Here is a 22,807-nt window from a genome sequence, read left to right as displayed (position 1 = left end):
GGGAAGAGACCACAGAGTCAAGTAGTGTATTCCAAGCATTAACAATTCTGTTACTGAAGTCATATTTTCTGCAATCAAGATTGGAGCGCTTAACATTAAGCTTAAATCTATTGTGTGCTCGTGTATTGTTGTAATTGAAGCTGAAGTAGTCTTCGACAGGATGGACATTGTAATAGATGATTCTATGAGTTAAACTCAAGTCATGCCGATTCTTTTGCCTTTCCCCTTAAACTGTTTTAAAATTACATAGTCACTTAATAGTTCATCATCAGTATTTTTTTTCTTCCTCTTCCAACGCCCTTTCTTGCTTCATGGATTCTTTTTTTTGCTGTCAATTCCGGAGCAGCTCTTTTTTCTTTCCATACAGTCTTGTGATTATTTTATTTCTTGCTTAAAAGTCATATGCATCTTTTTCATCATTTCAATTATTCTGTGTGCCATTTTTAAAAATTGTAGTTCTTATTCTTATCAAAGTCTAACAGTTTATTGACAAAATCCTCCCTTTCGGTTCTCACCAGCTTTATCACCGCCGTAGAAAAATTTTCCACAATAACTGTTAGTCCATGGGTGTCACTTTCAAATCCACAGTTCTAATCCACAATTAGTGAAGGTATCCATTTTGTTTCCTTTACTTAGAGCCGCGCCTTGTTTTGCTTTAACTTTTTATTTTTTCCAATTAGTCCCATTTAAAATCTGTATCCAAATTTACTTAGTTCCAATTCATAGAGGAAAAAGAAAATCAGAGACATTCCACCACGCTGCATTTTTAAATCCTCTGGTTTTTCCCCCCTTTTTGTAATCCATAATCAGTTTTAAAAGTTTCCAAATTGTCCAAATTTCCGGCTTGAATTAGGGGTTCCATTTTTTTCTTAAAATTCCTTGCTTTCTTTGCTTGTCTTATATTTCTATCCATTCTCCTTTTTTCCTCTTCCCCCATTTTTTGTTTTTCTCTATTAGTCACTATATAGTCCTTTGACTTTGTATTTTTTCCTTCCCTTCTTTTTTCCCTTGTTTCTTCCTTCCCACCTTGTTGGTTTTTTCCCCCTTCTTGTTTTCAGTATTTTTTCATTTACTTTCATCAGCTTCTTTGTGCTATTTCCCTTTCTATTTTCCCCCCTTTTTATTTATTTTATTTTATTTATTTTGTCACACAGTATATATAAGCGTAAGCATGAAATAACTATACAATATATAAGCATATATATAAGTATGGGTATGTAATAACCATATTAATTGGATATAACGAAAGGAAACAATAGGACAGGAACGGTAGGCACTCTTGTGCTTTTATGCACGCCCCTTACAGACCTCTTAGGAATGGGGTGAGGTCAATAGTAGACAGTTTTTGGTTGAAACTTTTGGGATTTTGGGAAGAGACCACAGAGTCAAGTAGTGTATTCCAAGCATTAACAACTCTGTTACTGAAGTCATATTTTCTGCAATCAAGATTGGAGCGCTTAACATTAAGCTTAAATCTATTGTGTGCTCGTGTATTGTTGTAATTGAAGCTGAAGTAGTCTTCGACAGGATGGACATTGTAATAGATGATTCTATGAGTTAAACTCAAGTCATGCCGATTCTTTTGCCTTTCCCCTTAAACTGTTTTAAAATTACATAGTCACTTAATAGTTCATCATCAGTATTTTTTTTCTTCCTCTTCCAACGCCCTTTCTTGCTTCATGGATTCTTTTTTTGCTGTCAATTCCGGAGCAGCTCTTGTTTCTTCTGGATCCTGTTTTCCATACGGTCTTGTGATTATTTCTTTTATTTCTTGCTTAAAAGTCATATGCATCTTTTTCATCATTTCAATTATTCTGTGTGCCATTTTTAAAAATTGTAGTTCTTATTCTTATCAAAGTCTAACAGTTTATTGACAAAATCCTCCCTTTCGGTTCTCACCAGCTTTATCACCGCCGTAGAAAAATTTTCCACAATAACTGTTAGTCCATGGGTGTCACTTTCAAATCCACAGTTCTAATCCACAATTAGTGAAGGTATCCATTTTGTTTCCTTTACTTAGAGCCGCGCCTTGTTTTGCTTTAACTTTTTATTTTTTCCAATTAGTCCCATTTAAAATCTGTATCCAAATTTACTTAGTTCCAATTCATAGAGGAAAAAGAAAATCAGAGACATTCCACCACGCTGCATTTTTAAATCCTCTGGTTTTTCCCCCCTTTTTGTAATCCATAATCAGTTTTAAAAGTTTCCAAATTGTCCAAATTTCCGGCTTGAATTAGGGGTTCCATTTTTTCTTTTTTGTTTGAGGGGTCTCTACTTCAATTTTAAAAGTCAAATTTCTCTCGGGTCTTTAAGTACTGCTTCCGTTTCTTTTGTTTTGGTATGTTTACAGTCCTTCTTAATTTAGCCGCTATTCCACCGCCAATTTTTTTTTTTTTTTGCAAATGTCAAGTTTAGAGTGCTTTTCTGTGAGTTGGTATTCACTCACCCGGCTTCGATATTTCATCCAATTCACCACTCCTGCTCAATAACTTGGTCCATTTGCCCCAGCTTAGTGATGTCTATCATAGCCATCTCCCTCGCTGTTGAGTCAAAGAGATTTCCTCTAACCTCCAAGGAACTTGCCGGTTCCTCTCGGTCGTCCGAGATGCCCCTTCTTCTTCACCATCCCTATAGGACAGTTCCAGTCCGAAGACCCCTCAAACGGTGGTTCGTTGGTCCGAGGATTCGCAGAGCTTGGCGAAGCTCGCTTTTCCCCGTCTGTTTCGCCACAGTGTTCTCCCTCAGTGCAAGCCTTTTGGGTCTATGTGCCATGTCTCAATACACAGAGAAAAACTGAATTTGTCTTGCAAAGGCTCACACACTGCTTTCCTCATTTGTCCTGTCTTCCACTGGGTGATACACACAAACACAGCATGAGAGGGGAGCATAATCCCCATGTACAGAGGCAACGCATATGCACCTACTCTGATCAGAACCTCACAGACAAAATGTACACACACACACACACACACCGATTAGCCCTTCAAGTGAAAGAACAGAAATGCAGACACAAAAAAACTTATGCAACATATTAGTTCATTGCACAAGGAGAATATACAGATGTTTCCTGTGTCCACTGCTGTTAAAGGGTTAGAGAGAATTCCAGAAACCCATCATCATCATCTTTTAATGACCCCATAATCCCTTGCAGCATGGAAGCTGGGCAACTGAATGGAGCTAGCACAGTGTTTTAATGGCCGGATGCCCTTCCTGTCTCCAATGTGGAGTTTCGTTCAGCAGATATATTCTCAGTGTGCCCAGAGAGAGAAATATCTGCCTCTACCTAGGATCGAACTCATAGCCTCCTGATTTTGAGGTGAGATCTTCACCTCTAGGCAGGGGTGAAATCTACTTACCTTCCTTACTAGCTCGGAAGTGCATGCATCACAATAGCTCGGAAGTCCACGCATCACAATAGGCCATGTTCTCACAATTCCCAGAAGATCAATTATAAGTGTCTCCTACAAGGAACTTAATTTTCCTCTGACTGCTCTCTGACTCAGATTCATCTAGCCTTCTTTATAAATAATGAATCTTATTAACCAGAAGTGGATTCAGTTTGTACGAGGATATGAGCAAACATTAAATATTTCATATGTTGATTTTCAGCCAATATCCTTTGCCCTGAGCCTCCAAAGTGGGGGGATATTCCACAGGGAGGGGCTACTGCAGAATAGGCCTATCTTCTAATTCTGGCCAGTGGATACTCTTTGGTTGATGGGACCAGCAGCATGCCCAGTTTGCTAGATCAAATTTTGCTAGTTTGCTAGAATCAAGTTTGCTAGATCAAACAGAAATAGAGCACAACAATGATGAAAATCATCTTGAATGCATTTGGGTCAATATAAAAGAGGGGCGGGATGATATTGTCATAGGTCTATACTATAGGCCACCCAACCAAACAGAGGAAGTACATAAACTTTTTGCTAGTCAGCTAACTAAAGTATGTAGGAAGCACATCACAGTAGTAATGGGGGATTTTAACTACCCTGACATCAACTGGGAGACAAACTCTGCACCAAGTGGAAGATCCAACAGGTTCCTAACAAACCTAGCAGACAACTTTGTTTCCCAAAAAGTAGAGAAGGCAACAAGGGGATCAGCCATACTGGACTTAATTCTCACTAACAGAGATGAAATGATAGAAGGTGTTGAAGCTACAGGAACCTTGGGGTCAAGTGATCACGCAATATTGGAATTCGACATTAAGAAAATACAAGTAGTAGAACAAAGTCAAACTAGAGTCTTGGACTTTCTCTAGCTCTCTTAGAACTAATTTCAATAAACTTAGAGAGAAGCTTGAGACGGATTCCATGGATGAGAATCTTCAAGGGGAAAACAACTCAAGAAGCTTGGGAAATTTTGAAAAGTGAGATTATAAAAGCCCAGTCTAGCACAATACCGATGAGGAAGAAAAATAATAGTTCTTAAAAGAAACCAGCATAGATGCATAAAAAACTATCTGACAAATTGAAAGACAAAAAGGACAACTATAAAAAGTGGAAAGAGGGCCAAATAACTAAGGCAGAATATCAGCAAATAGCCCAAGCCTGTAAAGATGAAGTGAGGAAAGCTAAGGCTCACAATGAACAAAGGCTAGCAACAAAGTAAAAAATAACAAAAAAAGCTTGTTCTAACATGTTAAAAACAAGACAAAAGTCAAGGAAACAATTGGCCCATTGCTGGGAGAAAGTGGCAAGAACGTGACAAGCAACAGGGAGAAAGCAGATCTACTTAACTCATATTTTGCATCTGTCTTTACACAAAAGGAAAAAACAATCCAACCTATCAAAAACAGCATCACAAAAAACAGATTAGGAACACAAGTTAAAATATGGAAAAAATGGTAAGTGAACACCTGTCTACTCTAGACAAGTTCAAATCACCAGGACCGGATGGATTACACCCCAAGGTTCTGAAGGAACTGGCAGACGAGATCTCAGAACTACTGAACTATATCTTTCAAAGATCCTGGAGCACAGGGGAGCTGCCAGAGGACTGGAAAAGAGCTGATGTAGTTCCCATCTTCAAAAAAGGAAAAAAAAAAACAGATCCAGGAAACTACAGGCCTATCAGCCTGACCTCAATACCGGGGAAGATTCTGGAAAAGATAATCATGCAACGAATCACCGAACACCTAGAAGCAAACAAAGTAATAACCAAAAGCCAACATGGGTTTGTCAAAAACAGATCATGACAGACTAATCGTATTGCATTTTTTTGACAAAGTGACAAAATTAGTAGACCAGAGGAATGCTGTCGATATAATTTACTTGGACTTCAGTAAAGCATTTGATAAAGTAGACCCTAACCTACTACTAGATAAAGTAGAACAATGTGGGTTAGACAGCACCACCACCAGATGGATTCTAACTGGCTGACCAACCGCACTCAAGGTGTAGTCCTCAATGGAACTACATCCACATGGAGGGAAGTATGCAGTGGAGTACTCCAAGGCTCTATTTTAGGCCCAGTACTCTTCAATATCTTCATCAATGACTTGGAAAAGGGGATAGATGGGGAACTCATCAAATTTGCAGATGACACCAAGCTGGCAGGAATAGCCAACACTCCAGAAGATAGGCTTAAGTTACAGAAGGATCTTGACAGACTTGAACATTGGGCGCTATCTATTCAACAGTGAAAAAAGTAAGGTTCTACATTTAGGCCAAAAAAACAAAATGCACAGGTACCGTATATGTGATACCTTGCTCAATAGTAGTACCTGTGAGAGGAATCTTGAAGTCCTAGTGGACAACCATTTAGATATGAACCAGCAGTGTGCAGCTGCTGCTAAAAAAGCCAACACAGTTCTGGGCTGCATAAACAGAGGGATAGAATCAAAATCACGTGAAGTGTTACTGCCACTTTATAATGCCTTGGTAAGGCCACACTTGGAATACTGCATTCAGTTTTGGTTGCCACGATGTAAAAAAGATGCTGAGACTGTAGAAAGAGTGCAGAGAAGAGCAACAAAGATGATTAGGGGACTGGAGGCTAGAACATATGAAGAATGGTTGCAGGAACTGAGTATGTCTAGTTTAATAAAAAGAAGGACTAGGGGAGACATGATAGCAGTGTTCCAATATCTCAGGGGTTGCCACAAAGAAGAGGGAGTCGGGCTGTTCTCCAAAGCACCTGAGGGCAGAACAAGAAGCAATGGGTGGAAACTGATCAAGAAAAGAAGCAACTTAGAACTAAGGAGAAATTTCCTGACAGTTAGAACAATTAATAAGCGGAATGACTTGCCTGCGGAAGTTGTGAATGCTCCAACACTGGAAATTTTTAAGAAAATGTTGGATAACCATCTGTCTGAGATGGTGTAGGGTTTCCTGCCTGGGCGGGGGTTGGACTAGAAGGCCTCCAAGGTCCCTTCCAACTCTGTTATTATTATTATTAAATTGGACAGGTATAGACTTTTGGAAAGAGGCAGCCCTTCAAGCAGGGGTGGGATTCTACTGCTTCGGACCGGTTCGGGTGAACCGGTAGCTCTGACGATCAGCTGGGAGTGAATCAGTTTTCTCTAACGATCAGGTGGGCCCGCCCGCCTGACCCTGTGCTTTACTGACTTCTCAGCTGATTCGGGCAGCAGAACGGATTGCCATGCCTCAGCTATGTTACTCCCCAGCAGTAACGTGGAAGGTAAATTTTCATAAAACTGCGTGGAGTGCACACATGCGCGCAAAGCGCACAATCACCAACCTGTTGTTAAACTGGCAGGATCCTACCACTGCCCTCATGTAACCTGTTCCCAAGGCATACAGGATTGTAAAGGTGACAACAGCACCTTGAATTACACTTGAAAAAATGCCAGTAATCAATACAACCCATGCAGTAATGGAGATATTATATGTGTTGTCTATTTGGCACCATTTACCACTTACACTATTTGATTCTGTACCAGTTGAAGTTTCCGAATGCTCTTCAGGGGCAGCAGCCCCATGTAGAGTGTGTTGCAGTTGTCTAAATAAGAGGTTACAAGGGAATAAGTGATTGAGTAGAGCCTTGTGGTCCAGGGACACAACTGACACATAATATGAAGCTGTGCCAAGGCCTTTCTAACCATAGCTGCTATCTGCTCTTCGAGCGGGAGCCGTGATTCTAGGAGGATCCCCAGATTGTGCACTGAATCGGTACGGGGTAATGCAACCCCATCCAGAACTAAAGATGGAAGAATCTTATCTCCAGAGGGCCCAAATAACTACAGATGCTTGGTCTTGCTGGGATTGAGTCAGAGCCCATTTCATTCCATCCAGTCCCCAACAGTCTCCAGACACTGGGATAGGACATTCATACCATCAATCAAGGGGCCCAGGATAGAGACATAAAGCTGGGTGTCATCAGCTTACTGATGATATCTCATCCAAAACAACAGATCACTTCACCCAGCCGCCTCATGTAAATGTTAAATAGGGAGAGGGAATCAAACCCTGAGGTAACCTACAATGGAGGGGCTGTGAACTGGATCTCACTCCCTCAATTAACACTAAGTGGACTCACTGTGGAGAACCAGAACCGAGCTGAAGCACGATAGTTCGAACCCAGCAAACTCAGGGCAGAAACGCGAAATGGCAAACCGCCACCCGCACTGCATACAACCCGGTCAAGGAGAAATGGGGAACATATATGACCCGTTTCAAAGCTTTCAGAAGCCAACGAACTACAGGATCCTGATAACCGCAAGCGGGCTTACTTCTTAAGCCATTGTGGGCGGAGGTCAGATTGCGGAAGCCCTGGCAGAGCCAACGCCGACAATCGGTATCGTGGCCGACTCTGCAGACTTTGCTGAAGAACCATTTCGCACCACGCCCAAATACGTGCAGCGGTTTGAATTGGAGAACGTAGACAGATGGAGGGCGAGTCCATCGGTGACTACATGGCCGCTTTAAGAAGAGCGCCCAAGGACTGCGGATACCGAGACTAGACGAGGTGCTACTCGAGCAACTCATCCGAGGGGTCAAGGACATCCGTCCGGCGACGGCTGCTAGCCAAGAGCAACCTGACACTAGCCACCGCCTGGACGAAGCCAGAGCACAGAAATGTCTACTAAAGCAGCAGAGACCTGCAAAAGCCTCTTCAATCCAAGGTGAGCGCAAAGCCAACGCCAGTACACCAGGAGGAGGTTCAGTCCGAATCCGACGGTGAGGGCGAGATGAGGAAGGGTCTGCCGGACCGAGAAACGCTGAGGACCGTGACGGTGCGGAAGCTGCGGAGGGCAGCACCAGCGCCAACGCTGCAGGTTTAAAGACGCATGCCGGGCGGTGTGGGAAGAAAGGGCACTTAGCTCAGGTCTGCAGAGCGGCCCAACCTTCCGCCGAAAATTCAAATCGACCAATCAGGCGGAACCGGAAAGGCGGCCCGCGATTGGTTCAAACAAGAAAGGCGCAAGTCTAACCAAACGACTGTCATTATAGGCCGCGCCTCAACCAAAGTGGAAAAAGAAGATCTTCACAAAGCCCAAGAGGGAGTACGGTGCAGGCTTGAAGTAGACACGGGATCAGCGATCACCATCATGTCCTGGGACACTCTGGCGGTCGCTGCCGTCCGTCGAAAGCGCCACCTGCAAGCACGGCTGGCTACAGTGCACGACTACCAGGGAATCGCATCCCTGTTCGAGGGACCACCTCCGTCCGAGTCGAGTATGGTCCACATAAAAAAGACCCTGCCCATCACGATCGTCGAAGGAACTCTGCCCAGTCTGTTGGGACTAGACTGGTTTCGTGCCCTGGGCATGGGGTGACTGGCATCTACAAGTGACTGTAACCTGAAAGACATTCTCTTTAACGAGTTCGAAGATGTCTTCAAGGACTGCCTGGGCAAGTACAAGGGACCCCTATTTCCTTCAACTTAGACCCCAGGTAGCCCCCTATTAGGCTTAAGGCGAGGAGGTCCCTTTGCCCTAAAACCAAAATTGATAAGGAGCTGGATAAGCTCATTAATCAAGGGATTTTGGTGCCAGTCGATCACGCAAGGTGGGAGACGCCAATCGTCACCCCATAAAACCGGACGGGTCAATTAGAATTTGCGCTGACTACAAGGCGACGCTAACAAAGCCTTACAGAAAAGCGCTTACCGGTTCCGTGGTGCAACACTTATTGCACTCTTTGGGGCAAGGGCAAGTCTTTGCAAAGTTAGACTTGGCCCAAGCCTACCAACAACTGCCAGTAGACGCCCGCACAGCCAAGCCCAAACGATTGACGCAGGGGTGCCTTCAAGTGCACCGATTACAATTTGGGGTCAGTGTGGCACCAGGGCTGTTCAAAACCTGATGGAGCGACTACTGCAGGGGCTCCCAGGGTAGTTCCTTACTTCGATGATGACCTAATTTCAGGGCAAAACATGCAGGAACTGGGGAAGCGGTTATGATAGGGCTTCAGCAGTTTCCGGACAGCCGGATTACAGGTCATGACAAATAAAGGGCAGATAGGGGTCGGATCCGTCGATTTCTTGGGCTACGGATAGACAAGAAAGGAATTCACCCTACTGAGAGCAAGGTTAAGGCAATTAGAAGGCTCCAGCGCTAAAACAAAGCAGAGCTGCAGGCATTCCTGGGATTGGTTAATTTTACGCGGTCTTTTAAAGAACAAAGCAACCGTGCTATGGAACCGCTGCATAGGCTCTTAGGAAAAATACTGTTTGGTCTTGGGAAAGTCAGAAAATAGGGCTTTTGAAGCAGTAAAGAACCTGCTCTCAAGTGATAGCCTGCTCATCCAATATCACGACTCATTACCCCTAGTGTTGGTTTATGGCGCCTCCTTATGGGGTGGGGGCTGTACTCAGCCATAGACTTCCAAACGCACAGAAGCCCTATAGCGTTCTACTCAGAACGATGTCCTCCCAGAGAGGAACTACAGCCAATTAGACAAAGAAGCACTAGCCATTGTGTCAGGGGTCAAGAAATTCCATGAGTATGTCTTTGGGCGGAATTTTGAAATCGTGACTGACCACAGACCGCTATTAGGAATACTGGCTGGCGATCGCCAACGCCTGTGGCACTTTCGCCACGCTTGACCCGATGGACTATATTCTTAGCCGCTATCTGCATACAAGCTGCAGCATCGACCAGGAAAAGAAGTGGGGCATGCAGACGATTGAGCCGATGCCCACTACCAGGGGCGATCAAGACCCCACCCGGGACACCCATCCTACTTATTGACTCTTTGGACTCTGGCCCAGTCACATCTAAGGAAGTGGCTCGGGCATCATACGGGACATTGTGTTAAGGACTGTACTCGGTTGGGTACAGAGAGGGTGGCCGCTGCTACCGGGCTAACGGTTCAAAGAATTTGTTAAAAACGAGATGAGCTCGGCTCAAGGGGTGCCTGTTATGGGGTGATCGTGTAATAATTCCTGAAAACAGCTCTCCTGCCGGAGAGGCCTGCGAAATAGCTTCCACTTATCATTTCCGGAAAGCATTCTTGAAGTTCAAGGAACATATTCAAAATGAACTGATTCTAGAAACAACATATTCCTTGTGGCGGCAGAGGTTGGTGCAAGAAATTGCAATATTCCTTGAGATCCCAGCTACAAACTCCCGTCCTTTCTCTTCAGTTCATGAAGAAGCTCTAGAGTTGGTTCAGATTAAAGGGATTCCTGAGGTCAGTGTACATAACCGAATCCAAGCTAATTCAGACCAAGCCATCTTACTTCAAATAGCTTCTGTGCTCTATAATGTTCTGCCAGAGTTTCAAGCCTTAGTACCCAGCCTGATGCCAAATGATCCAAATTCTTATCCTATAGCACCTCCTCAAAACATTCAAGTAAATGGAAGCAATAAAGGTATGAAATGTTGTTCTTAATTTTGAATATAGTGCTTCTTCTTTCAAGATAATGACCTGTGTGTGCAGGACATTATTTTTCATTTATGTATATAAACATGACCCTCTGAAAAATTTTATACTTTGCTTTTAGGAAATGAAGCTTGGAGAAGCACTGGCATGTATGCTCCTCCAGCAACAACAGTCACTTTATTATTCCCATCCTCCACCCTCAACGCAAAATTGCAGGTAATATTAATTCTAAATTACACATCATGATATATATTTAATATTCTGCAGGTCCTTAACACACTAAGATAAGACGGCCACCTCCTCTCCTCCCATGCGTCTTGCTCCCTCCTCCCCATCCTTGTCTATTTTAAGCTAATTGAATATTACCATTTTGCCCTGATGTTTTAATGTTTCTTTTACATGATTGTAAGCCACTTAATGTCATGTCCAGGTGAGAAGGGCTGCATAAAAGTTGAATAAATAAAGATAAAATAAAGATGACCTGGTAACAAATGAACAATGAGATTTTGCTGCATCTCAGAGAAAAGGGCAAGTGCAGGAAAAGAAAAGGAGGAATATTAATTTCAATAACAAAAGTATTTTCTATTTTAAGTATTTTTCTACAAGCTCTTACACTACATTTACATTACATTCATATATATATATATGTTTTCTGAGGTTTTCGCGGGTGTTTGTATGTAGGTCTTTGGTTATTCGGGTTTTCTCCCGCGTAAAATTGGAAGTGTCTTGGCGACGTTTCAACGAAGTCTCATTCGTTATCTTCAGGCTTCAGCTTCGTGCTTCCTATGCAGTCCTTTTATGTGTTGATGTTTGTGTGGCAACCTCGAACTCGGAACCAGACCAGGGCCCAAAATGCTACTTCCCGCATAAACATCAACCCAATTAACCAATTAGCAACACAGCCAACCAATCAGCTTGCAGCAGCTAGCCCAGCAATTCCAAAAAAAAAAAAACCTCCATTAACCAATCAATATGTAGCAACACAGCCAACCAATCAGCTTGCAACAGCTAGGCCAGCTATTCAAAAACACACACACACCCCACCAGTATTTATAGAAAAACAGCAGTTAAAATCCACACTTTGCTCACATAAGAACAAACCCAAAGCCTGAAGATGATGAGTGAGATCTCATTGAAACGTTGCCTACTTTCAATCTTACACGGGAAAAGACCCGAACATACCAAAACCTGCATATATATATACCCATGAAAACCTACGAAAACAAATATATGTATATACACACACACACATACAGACATATACATACACACACACACACACACACACACACACACACTTTATCTCCAAAATATTTATTAATGGCCAACTTCTCTATTTCTCTCGTCTTAATTTGTCACTCTCTGTACAATCATACTTTTTCACCAGAATTTGATCTGACTTTGATCATTTTTTTTTATCATTTCTGCTTCCTATTTTATTCCTATTTTGGCATTTTCTTCAGCTTTTCTTGGCAGGGCTTAAAAATTGTTCACCTCTGCCCAGTCTTGGCTCCCCCTGAAGGAAAATTTTTCCCCTCATGCAGCTCCGAGGGAAGGAAAAATGCATTTTCCTCCCCAGTTTCCTCAATTGCTCTTCCATTGCCACTTCTTATCAAAGCTGCCTAACTCTTATTTTGCCTGTTTATTTGATTATTGGCTTTGTCTTGGTTTATTCAGTCGTGTCCTCAGGAGGCCTGTGACAGAAGAGCTCCAGGCAGCCATTTTGCCTTCCCTCCTTCTAGCCTCAGGAGCAGCACTTCGATTTAATTGATCCCTGGCTTGTCTTTGGCTTCATCTTTTCTCCTTATTTGCTTCTGGATGGGCTTCTTGATTCTTCTCTTCTTATGAATCTTAGTTCTATCTGAGGGAAAAGGCTTGAAAAATGCTTTCTTCATGCCAGATCCTGAGGGAAGGGGGGGGGAAATGGCCCTCTCCCCCGTTTCCTTAGTGGCAGCCTCCTTCCTGGTAGCCTCTCCTCATCAGGGCAGTCTATCTTTTAATTTGCCTTTTTTATTTGACTCCTGAGCTTTGACTCTGTTTATTCGGCCTTGTCTTCATGAGTCCTTTGGCCGCAGAGTTCCCAGGCGGCCATCTTGTCTTCCCTCTGTCTCCTGCCCAATGATTCTGTTTGATTGGTCACCACTGTTTGATTGGCAGCTCGGTTGTCCTGACAATGGGGGGAGGGCCGAGAAGGAGCACAGGTGAGTTTCACCTGCTCAGGTATGTTGTCCTTCTACAGGTCTCAAATAAATAAATTCTGCCCTCCATCCTAAAAGCATTTAAAGTCTTTCTCAATGTTTTTCATTTAAAAAATGGTCCAATATTGAGGCGAGCACAATGTACAAGAAAAAAGAGACTGTTATATTTATTAGAAATATATCCATTTATATATTTTATATATATATTATTATATATTTTTATATATATTATTTATTTATATATTATATATTTATATATTAAGTATTTATATAATTTAGATATAATTTATATTTTATATTAAATATAGTTTCAGTATGATTATAATATACAGTTGTGTTAGTGTGTCTTTATGTGTGTAAACACCAGTGGTGCATTGCTCCCAGTTTGGACCAGTTCTATAGAACTGGTAGTAAAACCAGCGGGAGGCCCCACCCACTGATCCAAACGTCATCAAAACTCTTCTGCACATGCGCAGAAGAACACGTGCGTGGGCACAATGCGAACCGGTAGTAAAGTTAAGTAGAACCCACCCCTGGTACACACACATGCACACACACACACACACACACAATCTAATTAGAACCACTTCTAATCAAAATCAGAGTTAGTCTTCCTTTTTTTTAGACGCTTGAAACACACACCACCAGCTCATTCAAAGTCACCATTATGCCATTTCTCTTCATCGTGACTTGTTCATTTCAATGTCGGTTGTTTTCCACAGGTGCAAATTGGGTGCCACACCGATAATTTAGTTGATCTCAAGAAATGGAAGCGTCCTCCAATGGTGACAAGGCAGTTTCCGGTGCAGACGGAGAAGATGGAGGTCTCCGGTTTGTGGGGAGGCCTCTTGTACATCATTGTACCAGAGAACTCTTCATTGGGCTACTTCTCTGTCACCATCGAAGGGGCCACCCAGGCTCCTTATTTCAAGCATGGTAACACAACTCCTTCCTCAGTTTATGAAGTTCAAAACTTTTCTACTTTGCTGGTTGGTTCTGATCTGGCTCCAAAAGGCATTGGATCCAGCAAACTTTCTGGAGTCCATCTCCACTTAGAAACCCAACAGTAAAAGGGATATTCTTCAGAAATTCAGGGAAATGTTACGGACTAATATTTATAAGAAATAAGCTGCACCATTGTATTTATATGTATTGTAAATTATATGATTAATTTACAATTAATTTATATCTGCAAGATGACTTTGGCTGGCTTGCAAACAATAAAAAGATGATATTAGGGGTAAAAAAAATTACAATTACACAACACTATATAAAAATAGAACCAAGGGGATCACAGGGATGAGATCTTTGTCTTATCCTGTCAAGCAAATAGTGAGGCCCTTAACTAACCAGCCAAAAAGCAGGTTTTTGAGCCCTTCTGAAAGGACAGAAGCCTGAGAGCAGTTCTTACTTACCTACTGTGGTAAAATGTTCTAGAACAGCGGCCTCCAACCTTGGTCCCTTTAAGACTTGTGGACTTCATCTCCCAGAGTTCCTCAGCCAGCTTTGTTTTGCTGGCTGAGGGACTCTAGGAATTGAAGTCCACAAGTCTTAAAGGGACCAAGGTTGGAGACCCCTGTTCTAGAAGGCTGTGGCCAAGACAGAAAAGGCTCTTCTCCTTCACCCTACCAGCCAGAATTCCTTGGCTGACGGGATCGGCCATGGGCCGCATCTGCTGGAACAAGTGGACAGGATTGGAGCAAGACAGCACTTCAGATACCCTGGATACATTCCATATAGGGCTTTCAATGTAATAACCACCACCTTGAATTGGATCTGGAACCACAAAAAAGTGGTATTCTGTGTGCCACTCTAAAGGCCCCAGAACTGTGCACACCATCAGAATGCTCTTGAAAAATAGCCCCATGTAGAGTGCGTTGCAGTAATCCATCTGAGACAGATGTCCAGGATGTGAGTGATTGTGCAGTGTGCACAGAGCCTCGTGATCCAGATAAGTTTGTAACTGGCACACACCACAAAGCTGCACAAAGGCTCTCATAGCTGCAACTGCCACATGCCCTTTGAGCAGGAATCATGAGTCTAGGAGAACCACCTCCCAGGTTGCACGCTGGTCTGTCTGGGGTAGTGATACCCTATCCAGAACTAAAGATAATAAACAATCGGACCTCGAGGCACCTTGAACCCCCAGCCACTCTGTCTTATCAGGGGTCAGCTGAAACCTATTACCCCCCATCCAGAACCACCACCACCCCCTGCAGCCTGCAGGTATTGTGAAAGGGTATCAATATCATCCTGAAAAGTTCATATTTAAACCAGGAGACTACAGAGTATTGTATTCAAGGCCTTTGAAGGCATGATTATTATTTTAAAAATGGGTCACAATTCTAAACAATTGCTCTTTCTATAGCAAAAATGTTAGAAATCCTGTTTATATATAGCACCACAGAGCAAAGAGTACAGTCACCATGTGCTTTACTGCTCAACTGTTTTACAGTGCAGCAGAAAAAATGGGAAACTCTAAAAGAGCAGAGAATATATACACCAGTGATGGCTAACCTTTTCCTGACCGAGTGGCCAAAGCACCCCCCCCCCGAATCACCAAAATGCAATACGCACATGACCCCTGCGCATATCCCCCCTGCATGCATGTGTGCACTTCCCCCCGAATGTGCCCCCCATGCATGCCCCTCCCGCACCCGCCACCCCCCACGAATGTGTGGCAGAAACCCAAAGTCCAGCTGGCCATCAGGAGGTGCGCACACATGTGCAGCTGAGCTGAACTGGGGCAATGGCTCACGTGCCCACAGAGAGGGCACTGCGTGCCACCTCTGGGACGTCTGCCATAGGTTCATCATAATGGATATATACCATAGAACCAAACTTGTAAATACTGCCATCTACTGGATGAATACTACTGTATTGCATAGAAATATTTTCCAACAATGAATTTAAAAAAAACAATATTTCCCAGGACTATGGTTGTAGCAGAGATTTGTTAAAGAAAACCAGTGGAAAATAAGGATGAACTTTCTGTACCTCTTGGCCTTTTCTTAGAATATATCATTGAACACACCTATCAAAATATTGTGATCAGGAAAGCATTTTTCTTCCTCCCACCTATTTTTGGTTTAAGAAAATATTATACCCAGGCGTTCTGTTTTAAATGTTTCTTTAGGTGAAACCAGCATCCAGGATTGGCAAGATACTATCTGCCACTATCCCGCTCCCTGGGCGGAACTGGAAACCGAAAATATCATCCTCACGCTGCCATCGGATGCTGTACGTAGTCACGAAGGGATCGCTTTCCTCCTCCAGACCTGGGATCAGATGATGAGGGCCATCACCCACTTAGCAGCCATCCCTCCTATTTTCCCCAGACCAGAGAGGATTGTGGCAGATGTTCAGATAGCAGCAGGCAAGTATAATCTAGTTCACATCACAGATTTTAGAGGAAAACCCTAAAATATTATTATTATTTGTTTATTTTATTTATTTATTAATTAGATTTCTAGACCGCCCTTCTCCCGAAGGACTCAGGGCGGTGTACAGCCTTATTAAAACACATAGGTACACAATAAATTTAAAATACATTTAAAATGAAATATTTAACCGGCCAATTTAAAACTAAAAACAGTCAAAAGACCGATATAAAACCTTAAAATATAAAATTATAAATAGATTAATACAGTTTAAAATTCAATTAAAACTAAGTTAAACTAAAATATCAAATTAAAATAATATTTAGGCTAGTCCCGCCCGATTGAATAGCAGAGTCTTCAGTTCCCGCTTGAAGGAACGGAGGTTGGGAAATTGGTGTAACCCAGGAGGTAACTCATTCCATAGGGTCGGTGCTGCCACAGAGAAGGCTCTCCCCCTGGGGGTCACCAGCCGGCACTGTTTGGCTGATGGCACCTGGAGCAGGCCCGCTCTGTGGGAACGCACAGGTCGTTGGGAGGCTATCGGTGGCAGAAGGCGGTCTCGTAAATAGCCCGGTCCTAAGCCATGGAGCGCTTTAAAGGTGAGCACTAACACCTTGAATTACACCCGGAAGGCTACCGGCAGCCAGTGCAGGCCGCGCAGGATAGGTGTTATATGGGAGCAACGTGATGCTCCCACAATTACCCGCGCAGCCGCATTCTGGACTAGCTGGAGCCTTCCGGTGCTCTTCAAGGGGAGCCCCATGTAGAGAGCATTGCAATAGTCCAGGCGAGAGGTAACGAGGGTGTGAGTGACCGTGCGTAAGGAGTCCCGGTCAAGAAAGGGGCGCAACTGGCGCATCAGGCGAACCTGATAAAATGCTCCCCTGGCGACGGCCGTCAAATGTTCTTCTAAAGACAGCCGATCGTCCAGGAGAACGCCCAAGTTGCACACCCTTCCCCTGGGGGTCAGAACTTCACCCCCCACAGTCAGCGAAGGCGTAAGCTGACTGTACCGGGACGCCGGAACCCACAGCCACTCTGTCTTGGTAGGGTTGAGTTGGAGCCTATTCCTCCCCATCCAGACCCGCACGGCCTCAAGACACCGGTCCATCACCTCGACAGCTTCGTTGGGGTGGTTCGGGGTGGAAATGTACAGCTGAGTATCATCAGCGTACAGATGATAATCCACCCCGAAACCACGGATAACCTCACCCAGCGGCTTCATATAGATGTTGAACAGGAGAGGCGAGAGAACCGACCCCTGAGGCACCCCACAAGTGAGGGACCTAGAGGTCGATCTCTGCCCCCCTGCCAACACCGTCTGCGAACGGTCAGAGAGATAGGACGAGAACCACCGATAAACGGTGCCTCCCACTCCCAATCCCTCCAACCGCCGCAGCAGGATACCATGGTCGATGGTATCAAAAGCCGCTGAGAGATCTAACAGGACCAGGACAGAGGAACATCCCCTGTCCCGAGCCCTCCAGAGGTCATCCACCAACGCGACCAAAGCCGTCTCGGTGCTGTAACCAGGTCTGAAGCCGGACTGGAACGGGTCTAGAAAGACAGTTTCCTCCAGGTATTGGGGAAGCTGATATGCCACCACACAAAGCGAAGGTTGGTGAGTGGACGATAGTTCACCAATACAGCTGGGTCCAAGGAAGGCTTCTTGAGGAGGGGCCTCACCACCACCTCTTTCAGGGCGGCGGGAAAGGTGCTCTCCAACAAGGAGGCGTTGATAATTCCCAGGAGCCAACCTCGTGTCACCTCCCGTGTGGCCAGTACCAACCGGGAGGGACACGGGTCCAATAAACATGTGGTGGGATTCAGCCTAGCCAACAACCTGTCCATGTTGTCAGGAGTCACAGGATCGAACTCAGCCCAAGTAATATCCACAAGACTTGTCCCCGTCCCCTCGCCCGGATCTATCCAATCAGTGTCCAGCCCGTCCCGAATCCGAGTGATTTTATCGGACAGATACTGTACAAAATCCTCAGCACGCCCCTGCAAGGGGTCCTCCCTAGCCTCCTGCGAGAGCAGGGAGCGGGTCACCCTAAACAGGGTGGCTGGACGGTTATCTGCCGATGCAATAAGAGCAGAGAAATAGGTATATTTCGCCGCTTTTATCACCACTAGATAGGTCTGAATACAACACCTAACTAGTGTTCGGTCGGATTCGGTGCGGCTGGACCTCCAGGCACTCTCTAGGCATCTTTTCCGGCGCTTCATCTCCCTCAACTCCTCATTATACCAAGGAGCTGGTCGAGTTCGGCGCCGGGTCAGAGGCCAAAAAGGCACGACGCGGTCCAAAGCCCCGGCAGCCGCCCCTTCCCAGGCAGCCACCAGTTCTTCGACCGAATCGTGGGCTAATTCCCCAGGAAACGGCCCAAGCTCCATCAGAAACCTCTCCGGGTCCATCAGGCGCCTGGGACGTAACCATCGAACCGGCTCCGTCTCCCTGCGGCGGGGTGCAGCGGTTCGAAAGTCTAGCCGAAGGAGCAAATGATCTGACCATGACAAGGGCTTAACAATTAATTCCCTTAAATCCAGATCATTTAGCCACTGTCCCGAGACAAAAATCAGGTCCAGAGTGTTACCCCCAGTGTGGGTGGGACCATTAACTACCTGGGTCAGGTCCAAGGCTGCCATGGAAGCCATGAACTCCCGAGCTGCCGTCGACGATTTGCCCACCGATGGCAAGTTGAAATCCCCCATAACCATAAGTCTGGGGGTCTCAACCAACGTCCCGGCTATCATCTCCGACAACTCGGGCAGGGCTGCTGCCACGCAGCAAGGAGGCAGGTACGTAACCAGCATGCCCACCTGTACCCCACAGCCCCACTTTACCAAAAGGGTTTCACAACCGGCTATCTGTGGGACAGAGACCTCCCTCGGTTCTAGACCCTCGTGAATAACAACCGCTACCCCCCCACCCCTACTCTGGGCCCTCAGTTGATGGAATGCCTGGAAACCTGGTGGGCACATCTCGATAAGGGGAACCCCGCCTTCTGCGCCCAACCAGGTCTCCGAAATGCCCATCAGGTCCGCCCCCCCCTCTTGAATAAGATCGGCTATGAGGGGGGCTTTATTCACGACGGACCTGGCATTGCATAGCATCAACCGAAGGTCCAGGTTCCTGGAGGCATAGCCACTCGGAGAACGAGGCAAGCTTGGGGGCCCGGAGCACGCAATCGCTCGCAAACAGCGAGAGGGTACTCCCCGAACATGATATGAGCCCCCACTTCCGCCATATCTGCCCCTCCCTCTTACCCATAAATGGTTGAGTTTTAACCTCCATAACTATCTCCATATCAAGAACCTCCAAATCAGGAACCCTAGCAGGGACTAGCCTAACCCTCCGTGGGTGTCCTCCCCCACCCAACCCACCCTTTAAAAATCCTTCCCTCCCCGTAGATGATTTATTTAAAAGTTTAGTAAAACACGAATTTAAAAAACCCCTAAGCCTCTTTTTAGCCGCATGCCACCTCTCGGGATTCCAAAATCCGTCATCAAGGTAGGCCTTCGATAATGTAGAGGGCCATGTCCACGAGAGGGGGGAATCTCGCAGACTGAGAAGTTGCGTCGTTAGATACATCTCGGAAATATATGGAGATGGCCAAATCCAGTCCCAGACCAGTCTTTAAATACGATGGTAATGCAGATGTAATACTACATGGTAGGTCTCAAACCGGGAGACAAGAGTGTAATGGTCCGAGGGTGAGAAGAGATCTGCTTTCCTATTGATCTGCTTTCCTAATTTACTGGTGAAAATGTGTTACGGTGGCACAATGGTTAAAAGGCAGTACTGCACCCTACTTCTGCTGACTGCTGGCTGCCTCTTCACAATTGGATAACTGCTTTCCTGTCAAACAGACAACAAGTGGTCAAAATTGGCAATGCTCTATCAAATCTTGTCCCTGTCAAAAGTTGCGTTCCTCAAGGTAGCGTTCTTGGACCAACGCTCTTCATACTATACATAAATGATCTCTGTGACCATATCTCAAGTTATTGTGTTCTCTTTGCTGACGATGTCAAACTATTTAACACCACCAACAATAGTAGTACCCTTCAAAAAGACCTTGACTTTGTATCCGATTGGTCTAAAACTTGGCAACTCCAAATCTCAACCAGCAAATGCTCAGTCTTACATATTGGAAAAAAGAACCCAAACACTAAGTATAAGCTTAATAGACATTATCTTACAGATGACCCCCACCCTGTTAAGGACCTTGGAGTTTTCATATCAAATGACCTAAGTGCCAAAGCCCACTGCAACTATATAGCAAAAAAGGCTCTAAGAGTTGTAAACCTAATTCTGCGTAGTTTCTTTTCCAAAAAGTCACCCCATTCCTAAGAGGACTATAAGGGGCGTGCATAAGTGAACAAAAGTGCCTACCGTTCCTGTCCTATTGTTTCCTTTCAATATATGTTCCTGTATATAATGTTATGACAAAATAAAATAAAATAAAAAATTTGGCAGTTCAAATCTCACTAGGATCAAGGCTGACTTAGCCTTCCATCCTTCCGAGGTTGGTAAAATAAGGACCCAGATTGTTAGGGACCATATGCTGACTCTATAAACCGCTTAGAGAGGGCTGTAAAGCGGTATATAAGTCTAAGTGCTATTGCTATAATAGAATTATTGTACTAATGCTGCAATTCACATTGTTTCCCAACACACTGCAGCAAACTCACAACTGCACCATGAGCTTTCATTTTCTTGAAAATTCAGTTTATATGGAGATTGCAGGGAACAGATAGATAACCATTATCAGAAATTAGAAGGGATTTTTTGCAGACGACGCTTGAAAGTAGACCAAAGGCCAAATTAGTTAGTTTGCCCACCGAATCTTATTATTTTTCCTCTCTGCAATGAAGGATCTATGCAACTGTATCTATCCCAACTCTTTCCTTAGGTTGGATGCACGCTGGCTATCCAATCATGAGTGATGTAGGTGCCCTATCTGAGATCATAGATGTGCAAGATTTCTATGCTAAAGGAACTTGGGGCCCAATCCACGAACTCGGTCATAACCAGCAGAAAAGTGGGTGGAATTTCTCACCCCATACAGACGAAGCCACCTGCAACCTCTGGTCCGTTTACATCAATGAGACCGTGCTGAGCATCTCCCGAGAAATAGCCCACCCAGAGCTTCAACCACATGCAAGAAAGGAGAGGATTGAGAACTACATTAGAAATGGAGCTAATCTAGACGACTTTGAAGTGTTCACTGCACTTGAACCCTATTTGCAGGTAAGAAAGCTGTTCATGGGAGGTCATTGGCATAATACAGATAGCCCTCGACTTACAACAGTTCATTTAGTTACAACGGCAGTGCAAAAAAGCAGGTTATGACCGTTCTTCACGCTCATGACCATTGTAGCATCCCCATGGTCACATGATTAAAATTTGGGTGCTTGGCAACTGGTTCATATTGATGATGGTTGCAATGTCCCGGGGTCACGTGCTCAGTTTTCTGAGAAGCAAAGTCAACGGGGAAGCCAGATTTACTTAACAACCATGTTATTAACAAATGCAGAAATTCAGCTAACAACTGTGGCAAGAAAAATCATAAATGGGGGCAAACTCATTTAACAAAAGTCTTGCTTGGCAACAGGAGTTTTATTCCCAATTATGGTCCTATGTTGAGGACGACCTGTACTTGAGATGAATAGAGCCGGGGGGTGGGATCTTCTTAAAAACGTGGAACAAAATCCTATCAGTCCATGGCTAAGCTTGTCGATCAGAAAGGTCAGCAGTTTGGTGGTTCAAATTCCTAGTACAGGTCTCCTGCGTGAGCACGGGGTTGGACTAGATGACCTCCAAGGCCCCTCCCGACTCTGTTACTGTTAAAACTGTTAAAATTCCTGCAATCAGTTAAAACGGGTTTGTGACTTCCCTGTTTTTATACTGGTGGCCTTTGATCTAGAGCAGTAGTAGTCAACCTGGTCCCTACCGCCCACTGGTGGGCGTTCCAGCTTTCATGGTGGGCGGTAGGGTTTTTATCTGATACTTTTTTTTTTAAATTTTGAATTTATATCCCGCCCTTCTCCGAAGACTCAGGGCGGCTTACAATGTTAAGCAATACTGAAGCACTTTCCTTTTTTTTAATTGACTTTTTTAAAAAAATTCATAGCATTATTTAAAAACATTTTCATTAGGTTTCATAAAATTCCCTGTGACAATTTAAATTTCTGAAAATATACTATTAGTATCACCTGCACATAAGTTTAGTTCACGTTATCTAAGTGAAACTAAATGGTGCTATAGTGCAAACGCAAACAAAAGAGCCTTGTCCCAAAATAGCTCGCGCATCTCCCTCCCACACCACCCAGCTGTAACAGACAAGCAGAGCTGGTAGCTGCCCCTCCCCAATCTACAATGCGCGAGAGGCATGCGCAGACGATGATACACGGCGCATTACTGTGGAACCGGTGG

The 22,807-nt window shown here is 44.5% G+C and overlaps 2 protein-coding genes across 2 annotated transcripts in view; both read left to right on the top strand.

Moving 5' to 3' along the window:
* The window catches only part of LOC131202597 (TRPM8 channel-associated factor homolog), a 54,951-nt gene that overhangs the window by 30,534 nt on the left and 1,610 nt on the right, over positions 1-22,807 (top strand). The window contains exons 9-13 of the mRNA XM_058191700.1: positions 10,346-10,779; positions 10,912-11,006; positions 13,711-13,924; positions 16,125-16,364; positions 21,285-21,622. Of these exons, the coding sequence (XP_058047683.1) occupies positions 10,346-10,779; positions 10,912-11,006; positions 13,711-13,924; positions 16,125-16,364; positions 21,285-21,622 (1,321 nt within the window). The remainder of the gene's footprint in view (positions 1-10,345; positions 10,780-10,911; positions 11,007-13,710; positions 13,925-16,124; positions 16,365-21,284; positions 21,623-22,807) is intronic.
* LOC131201792 (TRPM8 channel-associated factor homolog) overlaps positions 21,500-22,807 on the top strand; it is a 28,549-nt gene continuing 27,241 nt past the window's right edge. The window contains exon 1 of the mRNA XM_058190005.1: positions 21,500-21,622. The gene's annotated coding sequence lies outside the window, so the exon portion shown is untranslated. The remainder of the gene's footprint in view (positions 21,623-22,807) is intronic.

Source organism: Ahaetulla prasina, chromosome 7 (assembly GCF_028640845.1).
Source record: "Ahaetulla prasina isolate Xishuangbanna chromosome 7, ASM2864084v1, whole genome shotgun sequence".
Lineage (NCBI taxonomy): Eukaryota > Metazoa > Chordata > Lepidosauria > Squamata > Colubridae > Ahaetulla > Ahaetulla prasina.
This window is presented reverse-complemented; position numbering and strand designations above follow the sequence as displayed.